The sequence below is a fragment of the Pseudonaja textilis genome, chromosome 16 (assembly GCF_049901715.1).
Source record: "Pseudonaja textilis isolate UNSWEBS1 chromosome 16, rPseTex1.2, whole genome shotgun sequence".
NCBI lineage: Eukaryota > Metazoa > Chordata > Lepidosauria > Squamata > Elapidae > Pseudonaja > Pseudonaja textilis.
The window spans coordinates 10,549,764-10,573,045 of record NC_142005.1 but is presented as its reverse complement, the minus strand read 5'-3'; the positions used below and the strand labels follow the sequence as shown (position 1 = coordinate 10,573,045).

The window sequence follows — 23,282 nt, the reverse complement described above, 5'->3', positions numbered from 1 at the left end:
GGCGGCCATTGGGACCTTGCTTCCCAATGGCCGGAGATGCTTGCGACCCTCTGCCCAGACCCCCCCTTCAGGCTCCGGTTCCCCTGGGAAGCGGCATCTCAGGATCAGCAAACCAGACAAGGGAAATTTGCCCGGAGAAGCCGGCACCCGACCCAGGGAAGGGTGGAACCCCAGCACACTTCTCTGGACACGGTCACTGCCCCAGACTGGCAGGCGGAGGAAATTGGGCTGATTGAAGATGTGGCAAAGGGTTTCCAGGAATTGCCACATCCTGCTTGGGAGAGAGGCAGCCCCAAACTCTTGCCGAAAGGCGGCTTGGAGGAAAGGGGGAAGCTGGCACAAAATCTTGCCGGATTTTTCCCCCTGGGCTGGGTGTTTCCAGAGCGTGATACCTACACAGCCTTCAAGTAATAAGCCCAGCCCAGCACCAGGCTTTCCGGAGGCGGAAGGAACAGCCGCTGGGCCAGGATCTGCGGTCCAATCCTATCTGGACGTTGCTCCCGTTGCCTTTCAAGGCCGGCGGTGCTTGCTGGAGGGGAAGAAGGGTCCACTTTGCCCAGACCTCGGGGCTCCCGAGAGGCCAGCAAGGCAGCGCGGCAGGGAGACCTGGGCTTTCTTGGTTCCCCACCCACAGCGCCCAAGGAAGCCTTTCGGCTGCCTCTTTTGAAAGACCTGCAGCCCGAGGCTGCCGTTGGGAGGGACAGCCGGAACTGTCCGTGTTGGAGCATTTGAGGAGGAGCAGCTGAGCCAGAGGCGCTTTCCATGGCCCAAGACAGCGAATCCTGCGAGTTCATGGTCTCGGCCCACTTGGCTGTAGCCTGCAGGGGAAGAGGCCGCTGCGCCCCTGGTGGGAGCCTCCACGGAAGGCATTTAGGAAATGGAAAAATGGAGCCAGGATGACCCGGGGAATTTGTTTATTGCAGGGTTTTTATTTTTTGCAAGTGTACAAAGTTTGTTAGCCTGCAACGGGAACGTGGCTCACTGCATGCGGCTGTGTTTGAAGCGTCCCACAGCACGGCTGCAAAAATGTGGGTATCAGGGTGGGAACCAGGAGACGGCTAGGAAAGGAACCAGGGTGCTGAAAAGAGGCGGGGAGCCCAGGAGAAATCTGAGCGGCCAGTTCTTCCAAGCCGAAGTGGCGTTGTACCCCCCGCTGTCCTCCGTGCAACCCTGAAGCCGCCCTGGGTTTGTGTCCCTCTCCACCCGCCTTGAGGAACCTGCCTGGGAGCCTCCGGTGACTCCCTGGGCGACGGGCTCCCTGTGAGCAATTAGGCTGCTGCAAGGCGTGCTGAAAGGGAGCCGTTCCCTGCCCTCCTCCCGCGAGAGGAAGCGCCAAAGGGCGCTCCAGGGAGGGAGAGTGCGTGAATCACAGCCACCCCAGGTGGAGGTTTCCTCCTCCGGAGGCCCACACACGTCACTTCACGCGGCAAAGCGGTGGCTCCCGTGCCCACCCTGCCACAGGCTCTATCCCTGCCCCCGCTGGCCAAACCTGTGGCCAGGACCGAGGGGCAGCGTGAGGTGTGGAAGGGAAGGTCCCTCGAGCTGCTGGGACGAGACCCAAAGACTGAGCAATCTCCCCGGTCAACGGGGCCTTCTCACCAGAGCTGCCTTCCGGGCTGTCAGACCCTCACCAAGGAAGAAGCCTCGAACAAGCACCCGGCTGCCTTGACTTTCTCCTGGCAGTGCCTGGAACTGGGCGGAAACATCCCGCAAGCATCAGGCCAGGGAAGACTGCTTGGCCTTGCAAGGACCTCCGGTGGGGTGGAGGGTCCACCTCTCTAGCAGAGCCCCCCAGGCCCCTGGGCCTCATCCGTGGGGAGGCCTCCACGTGGCGTTAAGAGCCCCCCAGCCCCAAGCAGAGGGGCCCGGCCCCCTGCGCTTCCGCCTGTCTCGCTGCCTCCTTGGAACGCAGGCGCCAATTCCAACACAGCCTCAAAAGCAAAAGACGGAAGGGACCCCAGCAAGCTTACTTAAAAGGTTTATTTAACTTTTTTTTTAAAAATTTGAGGTAAAATATTTCATATCAACTTCCATAACAAAATACAGAGCTATCAGATACCCCTGGAAAAAATATGTATATTATACATATATTTCTATAACATTACATCATATATATAATATATATGCAAAGGTTTTTTTTTTTTTGAAGACTTTATAGAAAGTGGAACGTCTAAAGGCACTGCACAAAAGCATGAGGACTACTTACATTGTTTTTAGACACATTTTTAATCCTGCTTTACATGGACAAATACCTCAAGCTATGAGCTGCTGCCCCGCTGCGTTTAGTTCTTCAGTCAGGGCTGTCTCATGGAAAGATGTTTTCTTTTTTTAAAGGAGTGATCAGTAAATACTTTGCCACTTTTAACACTCTAAAGTTGAAAAAAAGTTTTCTAAGAAAATAACCCAACGGGATGCCCCTCGAACCCAAGACCGGATCTCCCCTCCTAAGCCCACCGCATCCCTAAGGCGCAAAGGGGAGACAGAGCAAAGCGGGGGTAGAAGAGCAGCCCCCGAGGTAAATTCTTCCCATCCGAGGGGAACCCAGCACACTGACTCTCCCCCCACCCCAGGGGGAGGCTAGGGGTCTGGATCTAAGGCCCCTGGCCCTCCACCCTGGCTTCCCTGCTACTTGAGACCCCCAACTGAAAACACCCTTGCCCAGGGCCTTTGCTCAGCCTTTAACAGCCAGCAGCAGCAGCGGCCCCTCCCCCTTCACCCCAAAGGCCTCCTCCCTACAATGTGCTGGCAAGGGAGGACCCCCCTGGCAAAAACCCACCTAAGGTTTTCTATGGCTACAACACATCAAAACCATTTCCCAAAAGTACAAACGCCTCTTTGATCAGCGGCAGACGGGACTGCCCGCCCCTCCCCCCCTTACAGCGGCTTCAGTTTTTGGCACAAGGAGCTGTTTGGGCTGGCAGCCCCAACCCGCTGGGGAAGGAGGCAATCCCGGGGTGCCGGTCCTCCCTCAGCCTCCTGGAGCCCCCCAAGCCCAGCCCTCGCATCCCTGAACAGGCACCGCAGCTCTCAGCGCAGGGGAGCCCCCACCCGCAAGGCCCGGAGGCAGCGATCGCAAGGGGGCAAGGGGGCGGCCTCCAACCCCAGCCCTCCCTCTCCCCAAAGAACAAACACCGGCCCCCACCCGTGACCCCCACCCCTTCTGGCACTTGGGTTCAATAGAAGGAAAGAGCGCCCCCCAGGCAAAGAAGGCCTTCCACGTTTCAGTTCCTGAGTTTCGGGGCCACGGCCAGCCCCTCCCTCCGGGGGAAGAGGACCCCCATGGAGGCTCTAAGGCTGGGGCATGCAAGGGGAGGAGCTTTCCACCAGACAGCAGGCCCCCAGTGCCCCCCGCAAAGCCCCCTCCAGCAAGTCCCCCAATGGCTTTCTTTGCATGCTACAAGTGAGCCCGACGGAAGGCCGGGCTCCCAGCCTCCTTGAGAGCCTTCAGCCCCGCTGGCTGAGGCCACCAGCCCCCCTTTCTGGCCTACTCCCCCACATGAAGGGCAGGAGGGCCAGGCAGCCTGAGCCCCGGCCGGGGGAGAAGGCCCTCCCAGGGCCACAGTAAGGCAGGCCCCCAATCTCTCGGTCCCGGCCCTTCCCCAAAGACTGGAGCGGAGGGGAGGACGGAGGGAGGGGCTGCGTTAAAGGCACCTGGGCCGCCCGGTTCCCTTCCCATCCACATCCCTGAAGGTTCAAGAGCAGAACCTGCCATGGCTTCTTCTACACTCAAAAAAGGTTACTTTAAAGGTGAACCCCGCCATTACGCCGCCACCCCCCATTTCTGAAGGTCGCTCTGCAGGCCGCCATCCCAGCCCACGGCTTGTCTCCCAAAATGCCCACTTCCAAAACTGAAAGACAGTGCAATGTTCCCACCCCCCACCCCCCCGAATTCTCCCTCCCAACGCATCTTCCGCCACGGACGGGAGGCACCGCCTGGCTCTGACCAGGAAGGGAGAACCCCCCCTGCTCCAGAAAGCAACAAGAGAGATTCAGACAAGCCACCCCAGCTACCGACCCCCCCAAGAGAACTGAGGGGGGCCCATCGGAGGTGCTGTGGCTGCGTTGGCCGGGCAGAAATGGCCCCCCGGGGAGGGTGGGGGGGCTTGCAAGCCACCCTCAGGACATGAAAAACTGCATTTCACCTGCAATGCGCACGCGGGCACACGCATATACACACACACACACACACACACACACACACACAAAGCAACCCCCACCCCCACCCCCGCACGTTTAGTGAAGCCCTCCTCGCCGCCCTCCTGCCCCCCCAGCCAGGAAAACCTTGCTACATGACACCTTGGGTGGCCGCATCCCAACCCGCCCGCCCCCCCCGCCCTAAGTATCCACCGCAGCCTTGGGGGCCAGCAGGATGTGGGGCGTGTCCAGGCCGCCGGCCCAGGAGGCCTTCCTGCCGGGGTCTCCTCGGGGTCTCCCGCCAGCCGGTCCCCGTTCCAGCGACGCTTCAGGCGCAGCTTGGGGGCATGAGGGCGTCCTCCCTCCTCTCCGGGGCCCCCGGCTCCCCCCTGGGCTCCTGGGCGGGGGGCTTCTCAGCGGCCCCTTCCTCCTGCTTGAGCTTCTTGGCCAGGCCAGGCACCACGGAAACGCCCGGCCAAGCCGGGGCGGACGGGTGCAGGAAGAGCGTCTTTTCCCGCAGCAGCTCCGGGCGTTGGGCTGCAGGGGCCGCGGCCTCGCTCTCCTCCCGCCCGGCCGGGACCCTCTCGGAGGAGTCAGTGTCGCCGGGCTCCTCCGCCAAAGGCCGCTCCAGCTTGATGCGGGGCGCCGGCAGGGGCTGCCCGCTGGCCCCCTCGCTCTCGTGGCGCTCCCGGTGTTTGCGCCCGGCGGGCGGGGGCTGCAGCTTGATGGGGAAGGGCGGCTGCTCCTCGGGGGGGGGCCGGCTGGCAGGGCAGGGGCGGGAGGAGGAGGCCCGGGTAGCGTGGGAAGGTCCGGGGGCTGAGGTGGTAGTTGAAGACGGAGCAGGCCTGGGAGTGCAGGTAGTGCTTCATCTCCTCAGGGCTGAAGGAGAAGCAGCTGCTGCCGCCCGGCGTGAAGGGGCTCATGGCCGAGGAGGGGCTGTAGGAGAAGAGGGTGGGGGTCAGCGACAGGGCGGGGGAGAGGGGCACGTTGAGCACCCTTCCGCGGGGAGGGAGGGGCGACCCGGCAAAGGGGCTGTGGGCGTCTGGGTAGAGGCCGGCCCGGCCGAAGAGGGGCAGCACCAGGTCCGACTTGCGCTTCGGGTGGTCGACGGTGCCCGGGGCGGCCGCCGTGTTGCGGGAGGCCAGGAGGTCGACCCTGCGGTGCCAATCCGGAGAGGCCCCGTCCAGCTCCAGCGCCGGAGACGCCTTCTCGTCCGCGCTGCCATTGCTGAGTGCCTCCTGTCCCGGGGGCCCCAGGGCTCTGCCCGAGAAGCAGCCCGGCTGGGAGTCCTCGCTGGGCGACTGGCCCTCCAGGGAGAAGTGGAAGCGGGACGAAGCCGTGGGCACCGGAGGGGCGCTCTGTGGCACGGCGCCTGGCAGGGAAGAGAGGAGGAGGAGTCAGGGGAGGGTCCCCGGAATACAAGCCCACCCAAGAAGTGGGACTGGTCAGGGAGCCCCGGCAACCCAACGACTGGCATCCAGGCCTGGGGACGCAGCCCAGAGGCCCAGCCCCTCCCTCCCTCTGCTGCTCGCAGGGGGAGGGGTCTTTCTCAAAGGCTCAGGTCTGGCCCCCTCCCACCCCTTAAGAACGAAGCTGCAGCCAAGGCCTCTCTTTAGCCAGTCCCCCCGACCCCCAAATGACGGAGCAACTCAGGGGCCAAGGACCCACTCCTGCCCCCTCCCCAACACGGCCCTCTCCCTGGCAGAAGCGGGCCCAGGAGATCCTTCTGGCCTTGCAGCTCTCTCCCTGCCGGCCGTGGAGACTCAGCCGCGGCCCCCTCCCTCCTTCCCGAGCAGGGCGGGGCCTTCACCTCCCCAGGCAAGAGGAAAGACAACAGGCTGTAATCCCAGGGCAGCCTCCAGCCGCTCTGCTCGCTCAGGGAGCCTCAGGGAGCGCAGGGCGTGGCCGAGAGGAATCAGGGTGAGCAACTGCCCGGACTTGTTCCTGCACTTGTCCAGGCCACGGGAGTGCAGCCCTGCTCTGCTCTCGAGGCCCGGCTTTCGGCTGAGGGCTGCCAGGTCACGTGGACGGAGCCCCTCCAGCAAGGAGCACTTGCGCCCCCCCAAAAGGCAGAGCTGCCAGTCCAAAGAACCGGCAGGCAACCACACCGCTAGGCAGGAAGAGAGAAAGGCAAGGACTCCACCGGGCCCCCTCCCCACAGAAAGGAGCTGCTCTTTGGCCCCCTCCACCGGAAGGCCGAGGGACGGAGGCCGCCTGCACCAGGAAGGGGCTCTGGCGGAGGGGAACCCTAACCCGTGGCTGGGGCCCTTTCAGGCTCTGGGGGTCCCTTGGGGCAGAGCCCTGGAGAGCCGCTGGGCTCGCCCTCTTCCCAGCCACACCCAGCACTGCCCAAAGCGTCACTCCAGGAGACCGGAGCTCCTCTGCCCACACCGGGGAGGGCGTCTCTCGTGGCTGCTTTTTCCCCCCAAGCCCAGGAAAAGTGGCAATGTAGCGCCAGCGGCTGCTGGGTCCAACCCTCGCTCCGCCAGCAGCCGAGCCCCCGGTGTGTCCTTACAACCAGAGGGGGGGGAAGGACCTGCAGTGGAATCCGTTGCTGGAGAAGCGCTTGAGGGGTGCAGGAGAGCAGGCGGGTCTGGCAGCGCCAGGAATCAAGGGGCACTCGGCGAAAGGGGGAAAGCCAAAGGCGGAGAAGGGCCCCACTTCAGCTGGGGGGAGGAGCCACGTGCCCAGCCAGAAAGGTTTGGGGTCATGGGGAACAGTGTCCAGCTGCCCCCCACCCAATTTCCAGGGGCCAGGCATTTGCCTTCCTCAGCCAGCCTCCTCTGCAGGGAGCGCGTGGGATTGTTGCCAGCCAGGCTCACTCACAGAGCAAATGGAAATATTCCTCTCACCAACCCATCAGGCCTCCCCCTGCAACCAGACCCTGCAGACTGCTCACCGGTGGGGCAGATGTTAAGGAAGGGGTAACTGGGCATCACCAGTTTGTTGAAGTTGAACTTGTAGGTGAACCTCTTGCCTTTCGTCTTGTGCAGGATCCGCTTGTTGTAGTAGTACCTGCCGAGGAAGGAAAGCCGTCCGTTGCTCTCCTTGGGAGGCAGCCAAGCAGCAGACCCAGCCCTTCTGTCTGGCCAATACGGCCTTTGCACCCAGGGAAGCGTTTGCCCCCCACGCACCCCCACAGAGGGGAAGGGAGACGGAGGGAGGGAAGAACCCTGCAAGGTACATTAGATTTCCCCTCCGTTACGCCAATGCAGGCGGCGCCTCCTTGCAGGGGGCAGAGGGCAGAAGGCTGGCAAGGGTGCTCAGCCAAGCCTCAGCTTCCTGGGAAGAAAAACCAAGGACGTACCACCCGGGCCACCAGCACTCACAGCCTGGCACCGACTCAAGTCTGTCGCTCTGCCAACGTAGAGGGTGGGGCACGGGGAAGATCCCAAGAAGGCAGCCAGGGGACGCCAGGAACTTCCCGGAGTGGAGTTCAGACCCCGGGAGTTTTTTTCGCACAGGTGGCTCCTTGGCCACCCAGACCCGCCCAGGAAATCTATCCCCAGTCAGGATCCAGAACTACGGGGAGCCTGCAGGGATGTTGGCGCCAGGCTCGTGGTGCGCCGGGGAGCGTGCATCAATGAGCTTCAGTCCTGACGAAGGCAGGTGGGCTTTTCCAGCCAGCCTCAAGAACCCAGAGCCCAAAGATACCGGAGGACAAGCCTGCTCTCCAGGTGTCTCCCGCTAAAGAGGGCTGGCATTCCCCAGGCCGGTCAGGGATCACGGAAAAACTCAGATCCATCTACGCCCGCGGGGCTGCCTTCCAGGGCCTCGGGTCAGCCTCCCTCCTTCTCCGCCAGCCCCACGCTCACCTGAGAGCCCGGCTCAGCTTGTCGTAGTTCATCTGGGGCTTGCATTTCCTCCGGCCCCACAGCCGGGCCACCTCGTCCGGGTCCTTGATGACAAACTCCCCGTATTCCCCCTGCTGCCAGGCGATCACGTGCCGGAACTCCTCCTTCTGCAGCAGCTCCAGGATGAAGTGCCAGAGCTGGATCTGGCGGGAGCCCGGGCTGGATTCGGTCTTGTACGCCCAGTCAGGGAAATGGTAGCCTGGAGACCACAAAGCAGAGCCAGGGGTCAGAAAGAAGGGACCCAACAATCTCTGCCCCTTGCCGAGCGGCGGAGAGGCCGCCGCTTTGGCTGAAAAACCATGGGAGTAGAAGTCACCCGGGGTTCCCGAGGCGGCAGGCACAGCCGCTGCCACACTCTCCGGGGCCAGAGCAAAGGGACTGGCAGCCCAGGAAAGAAGGGGGCAAAGAGGCTCCCATCTCCCGATCCCCCAGCCACGGCCTTGCCATCTTTGCCGGGGAGAACCGGAGCCCCCCAACCAGCCTGCCCAGAAGCCGCCTCACCTCCTCCTCCTTCTGGTTTCTCCACAATGGGACAGCCTGCCTTCATGTCTCTGCTCCTGCTGCAAGGGTGGCCGGAGGCAGGGGGAGAAAAGGGGAGGGGAAGCGGGGTTACCTCCCGGCACAGGCAACGCACCCTCTCCTTTCCCACAAAGCCAACCCGGGCTTTCCCTGCTGCTGCTGCTCCTGCGGCTGCTGCTGCGGCTTTTATCAGAGCGGCCATCGCACCCCACCCAGTTTGGCTGCCGACTGTAAACACGGCGCTGAAGATCAACACCCGAGCGGCTCCCGGGGCTGCTGACACGCCCGCGGGAGGGAGAGAGGATTTCCTCGCCGGCCGCTCCGAGCGGGGAGGAGGGAGAAGCATCCGCTTCGCGGGGAGGAGGACGCCTCTCCTCCCGCAGCCCCAGCCCCATTCCCGGTCCCAGCCTCGCAGGCTCCGCTTCTGCCCAGCGGCCTCGTCTGGGAGCCCGGAGGAGCAACTCCCCGCCACCCACCAGGGTGAGAAGCGGGGGGAGCCGGGCCGGACCCCGCCGCCGGGGGAGGCCGGGCGAGAGGCGAGGGCGACCGTCCCGCCGGCTTCCTTCCCTCCGCCACGCCCGTGTTTGAACAGTGAAGTCAGCGGGGACAGCGCAGCGCAGCGCAGCGCAGCGCAGCGCAGCGCAGCGCAGCGCAGCGCCGGCGCCGGCGCCTCCCTGCCTTCTGGCCGATCGGGGGCCTCGAAGGGACCGTCTCCCGCTCCGCCCGCGGGCCCCGACGGGGCGGGGGTCTCGGCCGGGGAGCCGCGGATCCGGCGGCCTGGGAGCCCCGGGACCCGCACCCGCCCGGACTGCCCGAAGAGCCCGCGCGGGGCGAAGCCCCCCCCCCCGCCAACGCCGGTCCCCTCCCTGCCTCCCCGGGGCGCGGAGGACGGGGATGCCCCGAGCGGCCGGGAGGGGAGGATGGGGCCCGCAGCGCCCGCCGCCCCCCGGCCGACCAGCGCCTGGCGGGGAAGGCCCGACCCTCCGCGGCGCCCGGCCCAGCCTCACCTGACCGCCGGCCGGCCGGCTGGGGCTCCGTCGGCGGGTCGGTGCGGCCTGCCCGGCTGCGCGGCCGCTTCTGCTCGCTGCCTCCCGTCGCTCCGCCGCCGCCGCCGCCGCTCCTCGCCCACCTCCAGCTCCAGCCACCGGAAACGGAAACGCCTCGTCGACGGGCCGCCCGCCCACACGCCCTGACTCACCCGCGCGCCACTTCCGGGGTAGGCGACGGGCGGGCGAAGGCACGCGTCACTTCCGATCCGTCAGGGCGCCCCGCTCTAACCCCCCTCCTCTCTATCGTCCTCAGGTTCTTCTCCCCGTTTAATTCTTGGGCCGCTGCGTGGCCGGAGGGCAAAAGGCACTTCCAGCCCGGTCCTCGCACTTACGGCCGTTCCCCGCCTCCCCCCGCCCCCATTGAGGCAGAAAACGAAAGTTCCTTCCAGCTGGGGAAACACAAGAAATAAAAGCAAAGGGGCAGAAGCGCTAAAGCCCCCGTCCTAAGCAGGGACCCCCATCCTAAGCATCGCCTGCGGTGCCCGAAATCCCGCCCTCCTGCCGACGCCTCGCTGGCCCGGCCCCGGGGCCCCAGGAGGGCATCCCTGGACGGCGGCGGCGGCGGCGGCGGCGGCGGGAGAAGCCCTCCTCTTCTGAGGCAGCAGCACCGCACTGCGGAGAAGCGGCCAAACGGCAGCTGGGAAGGCGCTGCGCTTCGCCCGGCACGGGCTCCCCTTCTCCGCCAAGGAGCAGAAGCGGGGAGGTCGCCCCGGAGGGGGCTGCCTGCTCGGGACCCCTGGCCTCCTGCAGCTGGGCATGGCGTCTCCGGGGCGCCTCTCCTGCGCCCGGCTCCATCCCCGGTTCTTCTCTAGGTCCCTTCCCAAGGCCAGGCAGGAATTCGATTGACCTCTGGTGGGTTCTTGAGGGGAAGCCCCAGAGAGCCAAGTCCATTTGGGAAGGCTGATGGAAACCCGCCTCCCACCCCTGCACATGCACACACAGACACTTCCCCTCTTTATAAGAGCGTTTATAACTTCCCACGTGGGGGTTCGTATAAGTAATCACATTATTATAATTGCACTTGTGGTGCTTCTTCCCCGGGCACGACCTCACAACTAAGGTGGAACCCCACAGTCCTGGTTGCCTTGAGACAGGTGAGGATTCCAATGGCGGCGACGGCTCAGCTGGCATCAGGATGCAGAACTGGTTCTCTCTTAATCGACATCTCCGCAGGTAAGGCCGAATTGGGCAGTTAAGGCCCAGAGATTGCCAGGGTGAGTCTTCCACAGCCATGGCTCTCTGGCCTTGAGAGCAGGGCAGCCCCAGCGGTCAGCCTGGCCTTCTTTGACCATCTCCTGAGGGGCCCCTTTAACTGGAAGGAGAGCTGGCTCACGTTGACAGTATTTGTGTCTGGGCACCAGAGGGCTCAATTTCAGGGCAGTTGACTTCTTCCTCTTTTCCTCCTTCTCCTCCCTAGAACCATCTACGAGAAGAACAGACCGTAAGTAACTGGAACTCAAAGAAAACCTTGTCTTAGTAAGGCAGGGCAAATGAAGGGGTTCTTGGTGCTGGAAGGAGAAACCGGGTTTGGGATACCCTGGATATTCCCGAGTTATTGGCTACCCATGGATCTATGGGTGTCCTTGTGGGGCACAGCATCACATACACGCTTTGCTCGGTACTTGCAGCCTTTCCGAGGATGATAAAAGGGAAAGCCAGAATGAAGCTGGAAGAGACCCCCTTGTAGGGGAAGGTGAGTGAAGACGCCAAGGAGAGGTCGATTTCTTTGAAGACCCAGGTGGTCTTGGGCTCTCTGGAGAGATAGACCTGTTTTGAACCGGAGGGGGGTGGGGTGGACAGCCTCCCCTGACCAGTCCTGTGCCCTTCCTTTCCTGCTCACCAGGTTGTCTTCTTCAGCTGCAACCCCAACCAAGTCCAGCTGCTGCAAATGGTAAGCCCCACAGTGGTGACCCCGCTGGGGCCCAGGTGCCCAGGCAGGTGCCGTTGCTAGCTCTACCTCCCCCCTCCTCAGCAGGGGATCCGGAAGGCAAGGCTCAGGCTGACCCGTCGGCCCCCAAGGATGTTTCCCCAGAGCCGGCCCTCCCGGCTCCTATGCCTCCAGAGGAGATCATGGCCCTGATTCAGGAGCTACAAGCTGCGCATGAGTTCCAGTCTTCTCACTTCCAAGAGCGTATGTTGGAAGGATGCCTTCTCCTGCCCCTCCCTCGGGGCAAGGGGGTGGTGGTAGTGTCTGAGCTGAAAAGGCCCAGATTTTACCCTCTCTGCGGGCATCAGCTGGCGCTCTCCTTCCAGGCCGGCAGGATCTTCGCAGCTGCCACGATTGCCTGAAGTCCATGAAGATCCTCAGGGAACACCTCCAGGCTGTGAAGACCCGGCTGTGGCATGTTGAGACCATGCTGGGCATTCAAGTCCCACCTCAAGAGCTGGACCCGGAGGAGGAGCAGGAGGAGCCAAGCACCCGGGGAGTGGCCCCCTGCGACCCCGACCTCCCTCCTGCCCCCCCTTTGTCTAACGGGGGTGCCTGAGAGGCGAGGAAAGCGGGCGGAGGGTTGGTGGGCCTTCTGAAGGCAAGCAGGAGAGCAGCATAAAGAGAGATCTGCAAACTCTAACCACACACGTCCCGGGTGTTTTCTTTTTTTGAGTGCTGCTCCTCAAAACTTCCGCTCTGCTACCCCGCACCCAATGATGAGTGGGGAGGGGGTTGTGTTCCTTTAATAAAGGCCGAGCGAATAATACTGCAGAGACAGCCCCCAAGTCTGGGAAGGAGGCAACCTGTAGCTCAAGAGGACTCCTCCTCCTGTTATCCTGTGCAGTGCCTTCCCTCCAGTGCTGTATAATAAAGCAGAAAGGACGCAGAAATCAAAACATTTCAGAATATAATGGGAGGATTTTGACACCCTGCACACCCCAGCCTCAGCCAGCAGTAAAAAAAAGAGAGAGCGGGGTTTAGACCACAACGTTAATGCCAACTGGGGAATTCTGGGCATGGAAGTCCACCCAACTGGTGCAGCCCAGCCGCTGCCATCCAGGCCCTCCTCTCCCCCGCCCGCTTGGCAGCCAGGAGGCAGACCGGCTGGGCTCTGCAAATGGGATGCGGGCAGTTGGAGGCGGCGGGATCCTCCCGGGTAGCCCTCTCTGCACTTTCGTAGCTCTGTCCGGTGCCGCGGCCCGCTAGGACTGCAAATCCCAGGATGCAGCGCGGCCCGGCCGACGTGCCCGCCCCGCCCGCCGGGAAGGAGCTGCGAAGCGCGGCGGACCAGGTGAACGCCGGGCGGGCTCCTCGTGCAAAGCCGGGAGCGGCGGGCGCGGCAGGCGGGGCGGCTCAGGGGGTCTGGGCCGCTCGGGGCGCCTTCTCCAACCTGCACCCTTTGTAGGCACCATGAGGCTGACGCGGCTGCTGGCCATGGCGGAGAAGCTGACGCCCCCTTGGGCCCCCGAGCTCGGCCGGGCGGGGAAGGCGGCCCGGAGGAAGAAGCCCGCGCTGACGCCCATCCCGGAGGAGGACTGGCAGGTCTTCCGGGGAGACACGGTGAGTTGGCAGCCCGACGTCGGAAGGCAGGCGCACCTCGCCCGCCCGGATCCCCCGACCCACCCGCCGCCCTCCTCTTCCCCCCAGGTGCAGATCCTGAGCGGCCGCGAGGCCGGCAAGCAAGGCCAGGTCATCCAGGTGGACAAGGAGGAGCAGTCGGTGCTGCTGGAGCGCCTCAACATGGTAAGGGGGGGGCTCTACGGGAACCCCTTCCTTGCAGGGAGACCCCCGCCCTGGATACCCGGTGGGCTTTCCTGGGGCAGGAGGCTGCAGGCTCCACTGTGCTTCTCTGCCCCAGGGCTACTACTATGCGGACACCAAGGCAGGCAGGGCCATGATTGCCAGAGAGAAGCCGCTGTCCTTGAAGCAGGTGGGCCTGGTGGACCCCACCGACAGGTAAGGCTAGATTGGCTCCTCCCACTTCCCTCCTTGGGGCCCAAAGTCATAGGAGCTGCCCCATGGCCTCGGGGGACCCAGTTGGGGGCTGTCGCTCTCCAGGAAGTGGTTTCCCCCCCCTTTGCCAAGATGGCTGCTTTTTAAAAACCCTCAAGATTTCTATTGTTTTTTTCAAACTCTCCTGGTGGGGGACTGAATGGGGGCCCTCCGAGCGTTCGTAGAGAGGTTGGCTCTGGTTCGAAAGGCAGACTGGCAACTCCAATTATACTTTCAAAACCTTCTGCCTCCTTCCCACGCAACCGCCTCGGGCCTCCCCCGTTGTGTCCACTTTGTGTGATCTCAGGCTGCCCACCCAAGTGGCTTGGCGCTACACGGAACAGGGCGAACGCGTGCGGGTCTCCCTCCGGACAGGCCGGATCATCCCGAAACCCCTCGAGCAGAGGGAGGACGGCATCATCCCGGAGCTGTGGGTCGGTAAGCAGCTCCTCCGCTGAGCGAGGGAGGAGGAGGAGCCAGTGGCCTTCCTGGACAACCTCTGCTAGGCCCTGCCTCGGGGCCAGCTTGCTCTCAAACAGCATAAGGACTAGAGTCTTGAAACTTTCCTCTCCTGCCAATTCAGACGGCCCCAAGGACACCTCCACCAAGGACGCCCTGGAGAAGACATACACCCCGTCGTTGAAGACCTTCCAGGAGGAAATCATGGAGCAGATGGGGATCGTAGAGAGACGGCGGCACAGGAAGTCTTACTGGTATTGAGGCGCCCCTCCCCTTCCCAGAGAGGGAGAGACCGCAGGAACCGGAGGAGCTCTGCGTTCACACCAGTGGGGTCTTTTTATCAAAGGCCAAGAGACCACTGACAATAAACATCCCTTAACGAGAGAACAAGCGTACAGGTGTTTACAAATGCAGAGGGTGGGTCCATGGGCCTGTTCGGCTGGGGTGCAGCGGGACACACTCCGGGGGACGAGAAGGCCAGATCCTTCCGCTTCTCCTGCACCAGACACAGGGAAGAGCCTCCTCAGTCTCCTGCAGCCAGGCCCCAGAGGTCAGAGGGCGGCACCTTCTTGGCAGCCACCAGCACCAGGTTCCTGGCGGAGAGCGCTGGGTTGAAGAGGGGGATGAGCTCGCAGGGGAAACCTGTGGGAGGCAAGAGGAAGGGAGTGGGCTTGGGGCAGCCTTGTCAAAGGGGCCGGGAACAAGGAGCCCTGGCACAGCTCCCCCCCCCCCGACCCCCAATAAAAGCAGAGGGTGGAATCCGAGAAGATGCCTGGGCTCCAAAGGGCTGCCCTACCCAGAGGCAGTAGGACACCACTGGATGCCAGCTCCTCTCCGGCCGAGACCCCAGGTGCAGCTTACCTTGCTCCTGCAGGTAAATCATCCGATCAAGGAGGATGAGAGTCTCCACCAAGGGGGCCAGCAGGAGAGCAAGGCTGAAGAAGACCACCACCCGCCGCTGCTGAGCCAGAGAGGCAGGCTCCAGGGGCCCACTGGGGCTCATCCCCACACGCTCCAGTCCCTGGCGAGCATACCTGCCCGGGAAGGAAAGGCTGCACTTGGCTGTTCCGGACAGAGGACTTGGGGCAGGGGGGGATCGGGGGGAGGGCCGTCCCAACCCCACCAGCTGGGGGAGGCACCCCCGCAGCTCACTCACTGCTCAAAAGTCATCTCGTGGCTCTTGGGAATGGCCTGCACCCCGAGGCGTTTCTTGGTGGGGTCGATGGCCCGGATCATGGTCTCCAGCCTGGCCCGGAAGCAGTGCACCCTCAGCGAAGGACTGTCGTGCTCCAGCCTCAGGAGGTAGTCCTCCATGGCGTGGCAGGCCCCTTCCCGGGCCTTGTAGGAGAGCTGGTGGCCAGGCAGGGCCGCCACCCAGTCGCTCAGGGGGTAGCCGGGCTGGGCGCCCTCTCCGGTGCTCAGCTTCATGTAGCAGCAGGCCACCGAAGTGATGCCCACAATGTGGGGACAGGCCACGAAGAGCCGGAGGAGAGTCGCGCTGAGGTCCCCGCAGGCATGCAGGCCAGTGAGCAAAAGCGCCCCCGGCGGGAGCTGGGCTTGCAGGCAGGCTGGAGGGCTCTGCCCCAGGGATCCTGGGCCGCCGCCTGCACCTCCCTTTCCAGCCTCAGTTTCTCTTGGCTCACAAGGCTCGGTGGGTTGGCAGGCAGAGGCTGCTCCCCGTGATCCCCCATCTCCAGCAGCCTCCCCAGAGTGCAGCAGCCCCAGGAACTCTGGCCACCGAGTGTGGGGACTGACCCAGCCCACCACGTGGCTCGGCCCCTGGATGGGGGGGCTGCCTGGTGCCTGCAAGACGGAGGGGCCCAGTCAGGAAAGGGGCAGCAAGGCGGAGGGAGCCCAGCCGTCGGCTCCCTCCGCCCCACTCTTCACCTGCCGCCTGGCCTGCTCCTTCTCCAGCTCCTTCTCCAGCGCCCGGTCATGCTTGGCAGCCTGGGCGACCAGGCGGGCGTCTCCCTCCACCGCGGTGACCGACAGCTGCAGCCCGAAGGCCAGGAAGCGGGCAAGGTGGCCCTGCGGAAGGAGAGGCAGAGGCCGAGGAGGCACCCAGGCCCAACCAGGGCAGGGGGACCCAGGGCTGACCCCCCTCCGCTGCCGAGGCTCACCTGCCCGGCGCCCACATCTACCACCCGGCGGCAGCCGGTCAGCTCGCTCAGCCGCTTCACCACCTGCCGGGCAGAAGGCGGTCAGGCCGGGGCGGCTTCGGGCCGGCCGCCCCTCGCCCTCCAAGAACCGCCCGCCTGCCCGCCCCGCACCTGGGCCAGCCGCCGGACCTCGTGCTGCTTCTTGGGCCGCAGGTGCCTGCGGAAGCGGGGCGGCAGCAGGGGGCTCCCGGGAGGCGGCGGCGGCGGGGCGGCGCGGGAAGGCCAGGGCGTGGGCGGCGGCGCGGAAGGCCAGCAGCGAGAGCGGCCAGGGCTCGGTCGGGCGGCCGCTCCGCAGCAGCAGCGCCGCCACCTCCGGCGGGGAGAGCTCGCCCAGGGCCGCCTGCCAGCCGCGGGGGAGGCGGCCCCAGAGGTCGTCGCTGAAGAACTCCTGCGGGGAGAGAGAGAGAGGCGGGGGCGGCTCAGCGGGGGTCACCGGCCCCGGGAGGGGGAGGGGGCGGGGGTGGGGCTTACGATGACGTAGGCGTCGGTCAGCGGCCGGTACAACGCGAGGACGCGGACCAGGCTGGCGGCCAGGCGCTTCTGCTGCTCCAGGGCGAAGCCGCGCATGGCGGGCAACTTTGGCCTCGGCCGGCACCCGTCGCCTCGCCGCCCGTCCCCGTCGCGCTTCCGGGCTGGGGCTGGGGGCCTCCGCCCGCCGGTCGCTCAGCCCGCAAAGCCCCCACCTCCCCCCACCCGGTTCTCCCTCCGGGGCGGGCGAGGCTGCAGCCGACCGGCGTCGGTTGCCAAGCTTGGGGGAAGGCCGGCGGAAGGACTTCCCTGTGGCCGGAAGTTCCCCTGCAGGGCGGTGCTTCCGCATCCGGGTCGGCCGCGCGGTGCCGTGGTGGCGGAGCCAGGTGGGCGTGGGTTCCCGTGGCGGGCGGGGGCGGGGGGTCCCGGAGGCGCCCATGACGCCGCCGGCGGGGTCGCTGTGATGCCGTCGGGGCCCCGCCGCGGTCACAAAGCCGGGCCTGCCGGGCGGGGAAGGAGGAGGAAGCCTGGCCGGCCAGCCCGGCCTCGCCGCCTGGACGGAGCCGCTCAGGTGCCCGAGGGGGCGGCCGAGAGGATCGCGGGGCTGCGGGGGCCCCTTCCGGGGGCGGGCGGGGGGACGAAAGGGGCTCCCGGGGGTCACTCCCGCTCCCTCCCTCCCTCCCTCCCTCCCTCGCAGGGCAGCCCTGCCGACCTGCCCGTCTCCTCCTGCAGCCGGAGCCCTTTAGAGAGCCGCCTCGCTGATCGGGCGCGATGTCGGACATCCTCCTCAACCTGGACACGGTCCTCCCCCAGCCGGCCCAGAAGAGCTCCGAGGGCAACAAGAAGCACCAGCGCTTCGTCAAGCGGCGGCAGTTCCTGGAGCGGAAGGGCTTCCTGAAGCAGAAGCAGCTGCCCGCCCAGCCGCCCCTGCCCAGGCGGGATGCCTCCCTCGGCTGCCGTGGGGGGCCCGGCCGGGCCAAGAAGAAGCAGAGGACGGAGGCGGAAGAGGGCACCGAGGCCTCGCCAGAGGCAGGGCCCCCTTGCCGACCCAAAACGCTGGCCAAGGAGAGCTCCGGTTCGGGAGCTGTGGACCCCGGACGCTGGACTTCCAGCTCCTCGGTGGCTGCGTCGGCCTCCAGGAAAACGGGGAGCGGTGCTGGGAAGCCCAACGGGACCCTCTGCAGCCGGGGGGATGTTCCCCGAGTGGGGCGGCTGGACGAGTTCAAGAGTGGCCTCCCCGACGCACCGGTGGTAGCCAAGCCTAGCAAGATGGTGGCCATTGACTGTGAGATGGTGGGCACAGGGCCCGGTGGGCGCAATAGTGACCTGGCTCGATGCAGCGTGGTTGGCTACTATGGCGATGTGATGTACGATAAGTACATCCGTCCCCTGAGCCCCATCACCAACTACCGGACCCGGTGGAGTGGCATCAGGCAGCACCACATGAGAGACGCCGTCCCCTTCAAGCTGGCCCAGAAAGAGGTGAGGGGGAGGCGCAACCTCCTGGCCCTCCTTCAGTGCCCGTGCAGGGGTGCCTTCTGGTCCAGGGCATTGTGGGCATCCTCTTGGAGGCCAGGTGCTCGCAGGGTCCGAACGAGCTTCCTCCTCTGCCTCCTTCCAGATTCTTAAGCTTCTCTCGGGGAAGGTTGTCATTGGCCACGCGATCCACAACGACTTCAAGGCCCTCAAATATTTCCATCCCAAATCCTTGACCAGGGACACTTCAAAAATCCCCCTGCTCAATCGGAAGGCTGGCTTCCCTGAGAACGAGTCAGCTTCCCTGAAGCGACTCACCAAGCAGCTCCTGCACCGAGACATTCAGGTAACAGTGTTGGGCGCACCTGCCCGGGTGCTGAGCCCGGCTGCTCATTTGGGGCGAAGTCTCTTAAGCCCAGTGTTTGTCCTGCAGGGAGGGAGGCAGGGAGAATGGGCACCTCTGTGGCCAGGGAACAGGTCTATGGCAGGACTTCGAATGACACTCCCCCTCAAGACTCTCCTTCCCTCCCTCCAGGTTGGTCACAACGGACACTCGTCGGTCGAAGATGCCCGGGCCACCATGGAGCTGTACAAGGTGATTGAGGTAGAGTGGGAGAGGCACTTGGCCACCTCCCCCCTCCAGGACGGACCGCCAGGCACCACCACGTGACGGCCCTGGGCCAAGAGCCAGCTGGCCTGGACCCGATGGAGCGAGAGCTGCAGATGCTGCAGAAGCTTTTGGAGGGAGGGGCAGAGGAGGGGAAGAAGGCGTAGCGGATCTGAGGGGTGGGGTGGGTTGAGAAGGACGCGTCCATTACATCGTCTCCAGCTGAGGCCCACTTTGGTGTGTTCCTTGCAGGCTTCTTGGGAGCCGGTCTTGCCCTGAGGTGGGGAGGAAGGCCTCTGCCTCCCAGAGCTCTAGGGGTGCCGGTGCCTCCCCAGAGGTGGGGTTGGGAGCGGGAGTGGGGCCACAGCCACGGAGGGTTTCCTCAACCGGTGGGGTTCGTGGGCACAACCCTCCCAACGCCAACCTCCTCTGTGCTGAAGGCTGGCGCTTTCGTGGAGGCTCGGGACCTCCAGCCGGCTGAGCCTGCCTTGCTGAAAGGCACGTGGACAGTGACCCCGGAAGTTGCTCCCCTCTTCTGGAGGTTGGGGGCACCCCGGCTGCAGGGACCACCGGGATTGCACCCTTCAGCAGCAGCAGCAGCAGCCTGGGAGCCGCCTCGGGCCCTGTGAGGCAAAGAGGCCCTTCTGGTCGGCCGCTTCAGCTGCAGCGGCAGGATCGGGCCCTCCAAGACTTTCGCTGGGACCTCCGTCATCAGAGCAGCCTTCCGATCGTGGCCCATTGTCTCAAAACAGGAGGGGCCTGGTTTTTATGGCTTGGATTGTGGGGGGAGGCTGGGGGAGGGCAGCGGTAGAAGTCGCGTAACTTGTGCGCTTGGTGTGGGGGATGTAAAGGGTTTTACCCAATTAAAAAATGCCTTCCCCAAACCAAAAGCTTCACCCACCTGTATCCCTCAGGTGGATCCTCGGGAAAGCCGGCCTGCCTGGCCTGAGCGCCTTGGCGGAAAAGTCAGCTGAGCCGCAGGGGGAAAGGGGGAGAGGCAGCGTTTGTTCCTGATGATGACATTCAAGGTGGCGGAAGCGGCTCTTCCTCTTGGCAACGGCCCCGTGGAAAGCGGGGGGAAGCGGGAGCTGCCTGCACCGGGGGCCCAGAGAGGTCTGTTTTTCTGGGCTTGGCTGGATGTGAGCAGCCTCTTTGGGGCAACGAAGAGCCCCCTCGTGCCTGCAAAAGACAAGAGTAGGGGGCTTCTTAAGAAGGGGCGGGGGTCCCTTTTTCCTTCTGCTTCATGCAGTTGGAGGCCTGGAGGGAGCTGTCTCTGTCCCAGGGATCCCCGCCAGCACCTGCTCTCCATGGGGGCGGGGGTGGGGGGGGGGGGTCTGAAAATGAAGGCAGGGCTCTTGCAGGAGGCCCCAGAGAGTCTGGGGGGGGAGGAGAGCCCAGCTTTCTTTGAGGCTGCCAAGGGGGAGGGATATTTGGGGGGCTCGCTTTGTAGACAGCTTTGAAGGTTCCCGTGTGATGGATGGCGGCTGCAGAGCGCCGTGTGGGTGGCCGCCTCCTCTGCTCTCCTCTCCCTTTGCTAGAGAAGAGCACCGTGGGCCTCGCCCCCGCCCCCAACAAAAACCTTCATGTCAGCAGTTAGGGATGTGCTCAGATGCGGGAGGGGGAGGAGGAGGAGGAGGGCGTCTCTGCTGGCCAGCGTTTAATGTTTATACCAGTCAGCACTTTGTAAGGCTGTGATCGCAGGAGGGCAGCCCTTGGTTAGCTTGAGCTCCTCCCCGCCTCCCTAAAACGAAGGCCGCCTCTTCCCAACCCCCAGGCCCTGCAAGGCAGCCTCCTCAGGAGCAGGAGAAGCCGGGCCCCGGGGCCAAAGCAGGCAGCCCACACGCCCTGGCTGGGATCGGGGGGCTGAATTCCCAGGGCTTTGCAAGGGGCCCTTTATCCTGGATCACGGCTCCAATCAAGAGCCACGGAAAGGGGACCTGGACAGTCCGCGCTCGGGGTCAGGCGGGGTCAAGACGGGCAAACAGGCCCAGGAGAAGCGTTGGGAGCCCCTCCCCCTTTCTGGCCTCATGGGGGATGATGGAACTGCCCCCCCCTTTTTTTGCAGGGCAGCAGCCCCTCCCCTCCTGCCAGGGCCGGCATGTGCCAACCCGTTGCACCCCCAGGCGACACCCCCTGCCCCCCCCCCCGCTTTCCCTCTGGCTCCTGAAAGGAAAAAGGAAAAACTTCCCAGGAATTCAGGGAGTAGTTGAGGAAGGGAGTCAGGGGGGGTGGGGGGGGCACAAGTTAGGACTGGCTGGAGGAGCACACAGGCCAGACGCCCCCTCTCCTGGGGCTCATTGGGTTTGCAAGGGAGGGCATCTTTTAGAGCACAGGTCCTGGGGGGAGGGGTGCGAGCCAGTGGCCCAGAAGGGGCCACATCACTCGGCTCCTTCTCCGGATGCCTGGCCCTCTTGGATCAACCCCCTCGGTCTCTGCCTTGGACCCTCCTCCCCGGCCTGGCTCTTCTGGACTGGGCCGCCTCCAGGCGGCTGTGGAGCCTGGGACCTGCCCTTCCTGGCAGGTTGAGCCACCCACCCCGCCAACCGGGTCATTTCCCACGAATTGTCCCCAAAGCCTGGCTTGACTGGCAGGAGCCCAGCTCAGCTTATTCCTTCCCGGGCTGGGCCGGGCCAGGGTCCGCTTATCAGCCCGGCCCAGGAGCCCATCGGAGGCCCCGCCAGTCCTGCCCCTGTGAAGAGCCCAGCCGGGCGGAAGCCTCAGCCCTCCAGGCCTGCTCTTCGGGGGTGGAAGCTGCCAGGACAGCTGCAAAGGGGAGCCCCGCAGGGGGGCTGGGAGCCCCTGGCCTCCAGGCTGGAGGGGGGGAGTCTAGAGCCCCCTGCCCTCCTCGGGAGTGCTTCTTTGGAGGCTCTGACCCCACCCCCTCCAGGGCCCTGGCGCCCCCCTGATCCGTTGCTTCTCCAGCCCTACGGAGGCCCTTCAGCTCTGGGGAGAGACCGAGGGGCTTTGGGCGGGTCCCGGGGCTGCCTGCCCAGCCTTGCGGGAACCTGCCCTCGCCTCGGAGGGGGAAAGACCACCCAGCGACTCCCTGGCTGGGCTGCAGAGACCGACTCTGTAATTACCCGGAGAGGCTGAGTGTTTATGGAGATAAGCTGAGAGATAGGAGGCTAAAAATTAATGCCAGCTGGAAATCTCACACTCCGGTTCCTTCTCTTCCCCCCTTTGCCCTCCCCCTGCCCCCCCCCTTCCCAACCTCCTGTTTTTTAAATTATTTATCCAGCCGTCTATTTCTTCAACCTCCCCTCTCCAAGAATGGAGCCAAGGATGCGGGGTGGGGGGGCGAGAAGAGATGTCAGCCCCGAACTTAGAAAGCTGGCAACCTGGCAAATTCTGGGTCAGCCCTTCCCCTCCCCAGCTGGCAAAGGGGCTCGGGTTCTGTGTTATCCCCCCACTCAAGTGGGGCTGAAGTGGCCAGGACTTTTGTGGCACAGCTGGGATGAAGGGGACGGGCACTCAGCATCAGCTTGGGGTCCTGGGCTCTGCCTGCCCTCTGATTGGCCAGCGGGCTAGTGGGCACCGGTTATTGCGCCTGTAAAGAGCTGCAACACCCCCCCCCCAGCCTCTCTGGCGGGAGAGGTGGGCAAACACCTGGGGCCGGGCCAGGGGGGGGGGGAAACAGCTGTCCTCCTTAATTCGGGAAAGAGGCAAGGAACAATATGGAGATGGGAGCCAGCTTCTTTGTGTAAGCAAACACTTCCCACACCACCTTAAAAGCTGGTCCTGGAATGCCTGGCGAGTGAGGGGGAGCCCCTTTGCGGGAGGGGGTCATGTGGGGGGAGGGAGGCAGGGAAAGGACTCACCAAGGGTGCTGCTGCACACAGGTTTTATGCCTGGCCTCAATTTGGAAACAATTAAACCAGAGGTTTCCCCTCCAGGTCATGTCGATGGCCAGTCATTAAAACCTGTTCTGTCTCTGTCAATCAGAGCCAGGAAGCCCCCCCCCCTCTCCCCTCCCCGGCCCCCCACCCCCCTTGCCTCCAGATGGCAGCCCAGCCCCCTCGTGAGAGATGGGGACCCAGCGGTGGATGTGGCTCCTTCAGCCTGGGGGGAAGCAGCTATCCGGAATTGTTTAGTCAGTAAACCTTGGTTGAGCCAAGGGTGGCTTAGCCACCTGACTAAGCACTGACTAATTTCCTGGACTTGTAGCTTTTGGGGCGGGGGAGTCTCACTGCCTTGGACTTCCCTTTTCTGCAGTCTTTCTGGGACCCCAGGGAGCTCCTCGGGCTGCCTTAGGCCCCACACTGGGCAACCGGATCCCATTCGGGCAGCAAGGAAGACCCCCCCCCCCCGCAAAACAGGCTGAGCTCAGGGGGGGGGCACCAGCAGGGCAGGCAGCCACTGCGGGGAGGGGGAGGGGGCGGCCCTCCAGGGCAGGGAAGGGGCCCGCATTCCTTCCCTCTCTCAGCGCTGCAGCCTCCTAATTGGAAGGGTCTGTGGCTGCTCCTCCTCCTCCTCCTCCGAAAAGTTTCTTCGCCATAATCACATTCAGATGAGAAAATTCACCCCGAGTCTGGGAAGCGGGAGAGCTTTGGGCCTACAGCCTTTTCTTCTTCCCCAGGAGGCTTGATCGGGCCAGGGGCTCTCTTGATGGGGCTGGGGGCTGGTAAATTCACACGG

General features: G+C 64.4%; 5 protein-coding genes across 8 annotated transcripts; 3 read left to right on the top strand and 2 right to left on the bottom strand.

The window, feature by feature from the left end:
- Nucleotides 1–4,206: 4,206 nt before the first annotated feature.
- Nucleotides 4,207–8,854, bottom strand: LOC113449217 (ETS translocation variant 3-like). The gene is given in 8 exon segments (XM_087913985.1): nucleotides 4,207–4,418; nucleotides 4,421–4,474; nucleotides 4,477–4,894; nucleotides 4,896–5,506; nucleotides 7,034–7,149; nucleotides 7,950–8,187; nucleotides 8,490–8,550; nucleotides 8,693–8,854. Coding segments are annotated over 7 exon segments (1,566 nt in total). The 5' UTR covers nucleotides 8,536–8,550; nucleotides 8,693–8,854; the 3' UTR covers nucleotides 4,207–4,335.
- An 892-nt stretch (nucleotides 8,855–9,746) lies between these two features.
- LOC113449220 (uncharacterized) lies at nucleotides 9,747–12,126 on the top strand. The gene is made up of 6 exons (XM_087913989.1): nucleotides 9,747–10,729; nucleotides 10,974–10,997; nucleotides 11,185–11,249; nucleotides 11,400–11,447; nucleotides 11,529–11,687; nucleotides 11,810–12,126. The coding sequence occupies exons 1-6, from the start codon at nucleotides 10,692–10,694 to the stop codon at nucleotides 12,040–12,042; spliced, it is 567 nt and encodes a 188-aa protein (XP_087770115.1). The 5' UTR covers nucleotides 9,747–10,691; the 3' UTR covers nucleotides 12,043–12,126.
- A 576-nt stretch (nucleotides 12,127–12,702) lies between these two features.
- On the top strand, nucleotides 12,703–14,321 carry MRPL24 (mitochondrial ribosomal protein L24). Its single transcript, XM_026720161.2, has 6 exons — nucleotides 12,703–12,777; nucleotides 12,892–13,046; nucleotides 13,134–13,229; nucleotides 13,345–13,442; nucleotides 13,786–13,916; nucleotides 14,062–14,321. Exons 2-6 carry the CDS (start codon nucleotides 12,897–12,899, stop codon nucleotides 14,196–14,198), a joined length of 612 nt encoding a protein of 203 aa, XP_026575946.1. The 5' UTR covers nucleotides 12,703–12,777; nucleotides 12,892–12,896; the 3' UTR covers nucleotides 14,199–14,321.
- METTL25B (methyltransferase like 25B) lies at nucleotides 14,255–16,773 on the bottom strand. Its single transcript, XM_026720155.2, is given in 8 exon segments — nucleotides 14,255–14,579; nucleotides 14,799–14,971; nucleotides 15,094–15,740; nucleotides 15,825–15,965; nucleotides 16,058–16,120; nucleotides 16,208–16,273; nucleotides 16,275–16,484; nucleotides 16,568–16,773. Coding segments are annotated over 8 exon segments (1,515 nt in total). The 5' UTR covers nucleotides 16,664–16,773; the 3' UTR covers nucleotides 14,255–14,460.
- On the top strand, nucleotides 16,702–19,531 carry ISG20L2 (interferon stimulated exonuclease gene 20 like 2). 4 transcript variants are annotated; one of them, XM_087913988.1, is made up of 4 exons: nucleotides 16,702–16,950; nucleotides 17,297–18,046; nucleotides 18,186–18,386; nucleotides 18,576–19,531. In XM_087913988.1, exons 2-4 carry the CDS (start codon nucleotides 17,336–17,338, stop codon nucleotides 18,708–18,710), a joined length of 1,047 nt encoding a protein of 348 aa, XP_087770114.1. In that variant the 5' UTR covers nucleotides 16,702–16,950; nucleotides 17,297–17,335; the 3' UTR covers nucleotides 18,711–19,531. The 4 variants fall into 4 exon arrangements, with proteins under 4 accessions (XP_087770114.1, XP_026575943.1, XP_026575945.1 ...); XM_026720158.2 differs by having other exon boundaries at nucleotides 16,883–16,950; nucleotides 17,262–18,046; XM_026720160.2 differs by having other exon boundaries at nucleotides 16,937–17,135.
- The last annotated feature ends 3,751 nt before the right edge of the window (nucleotides 19,532–23,282 follow it).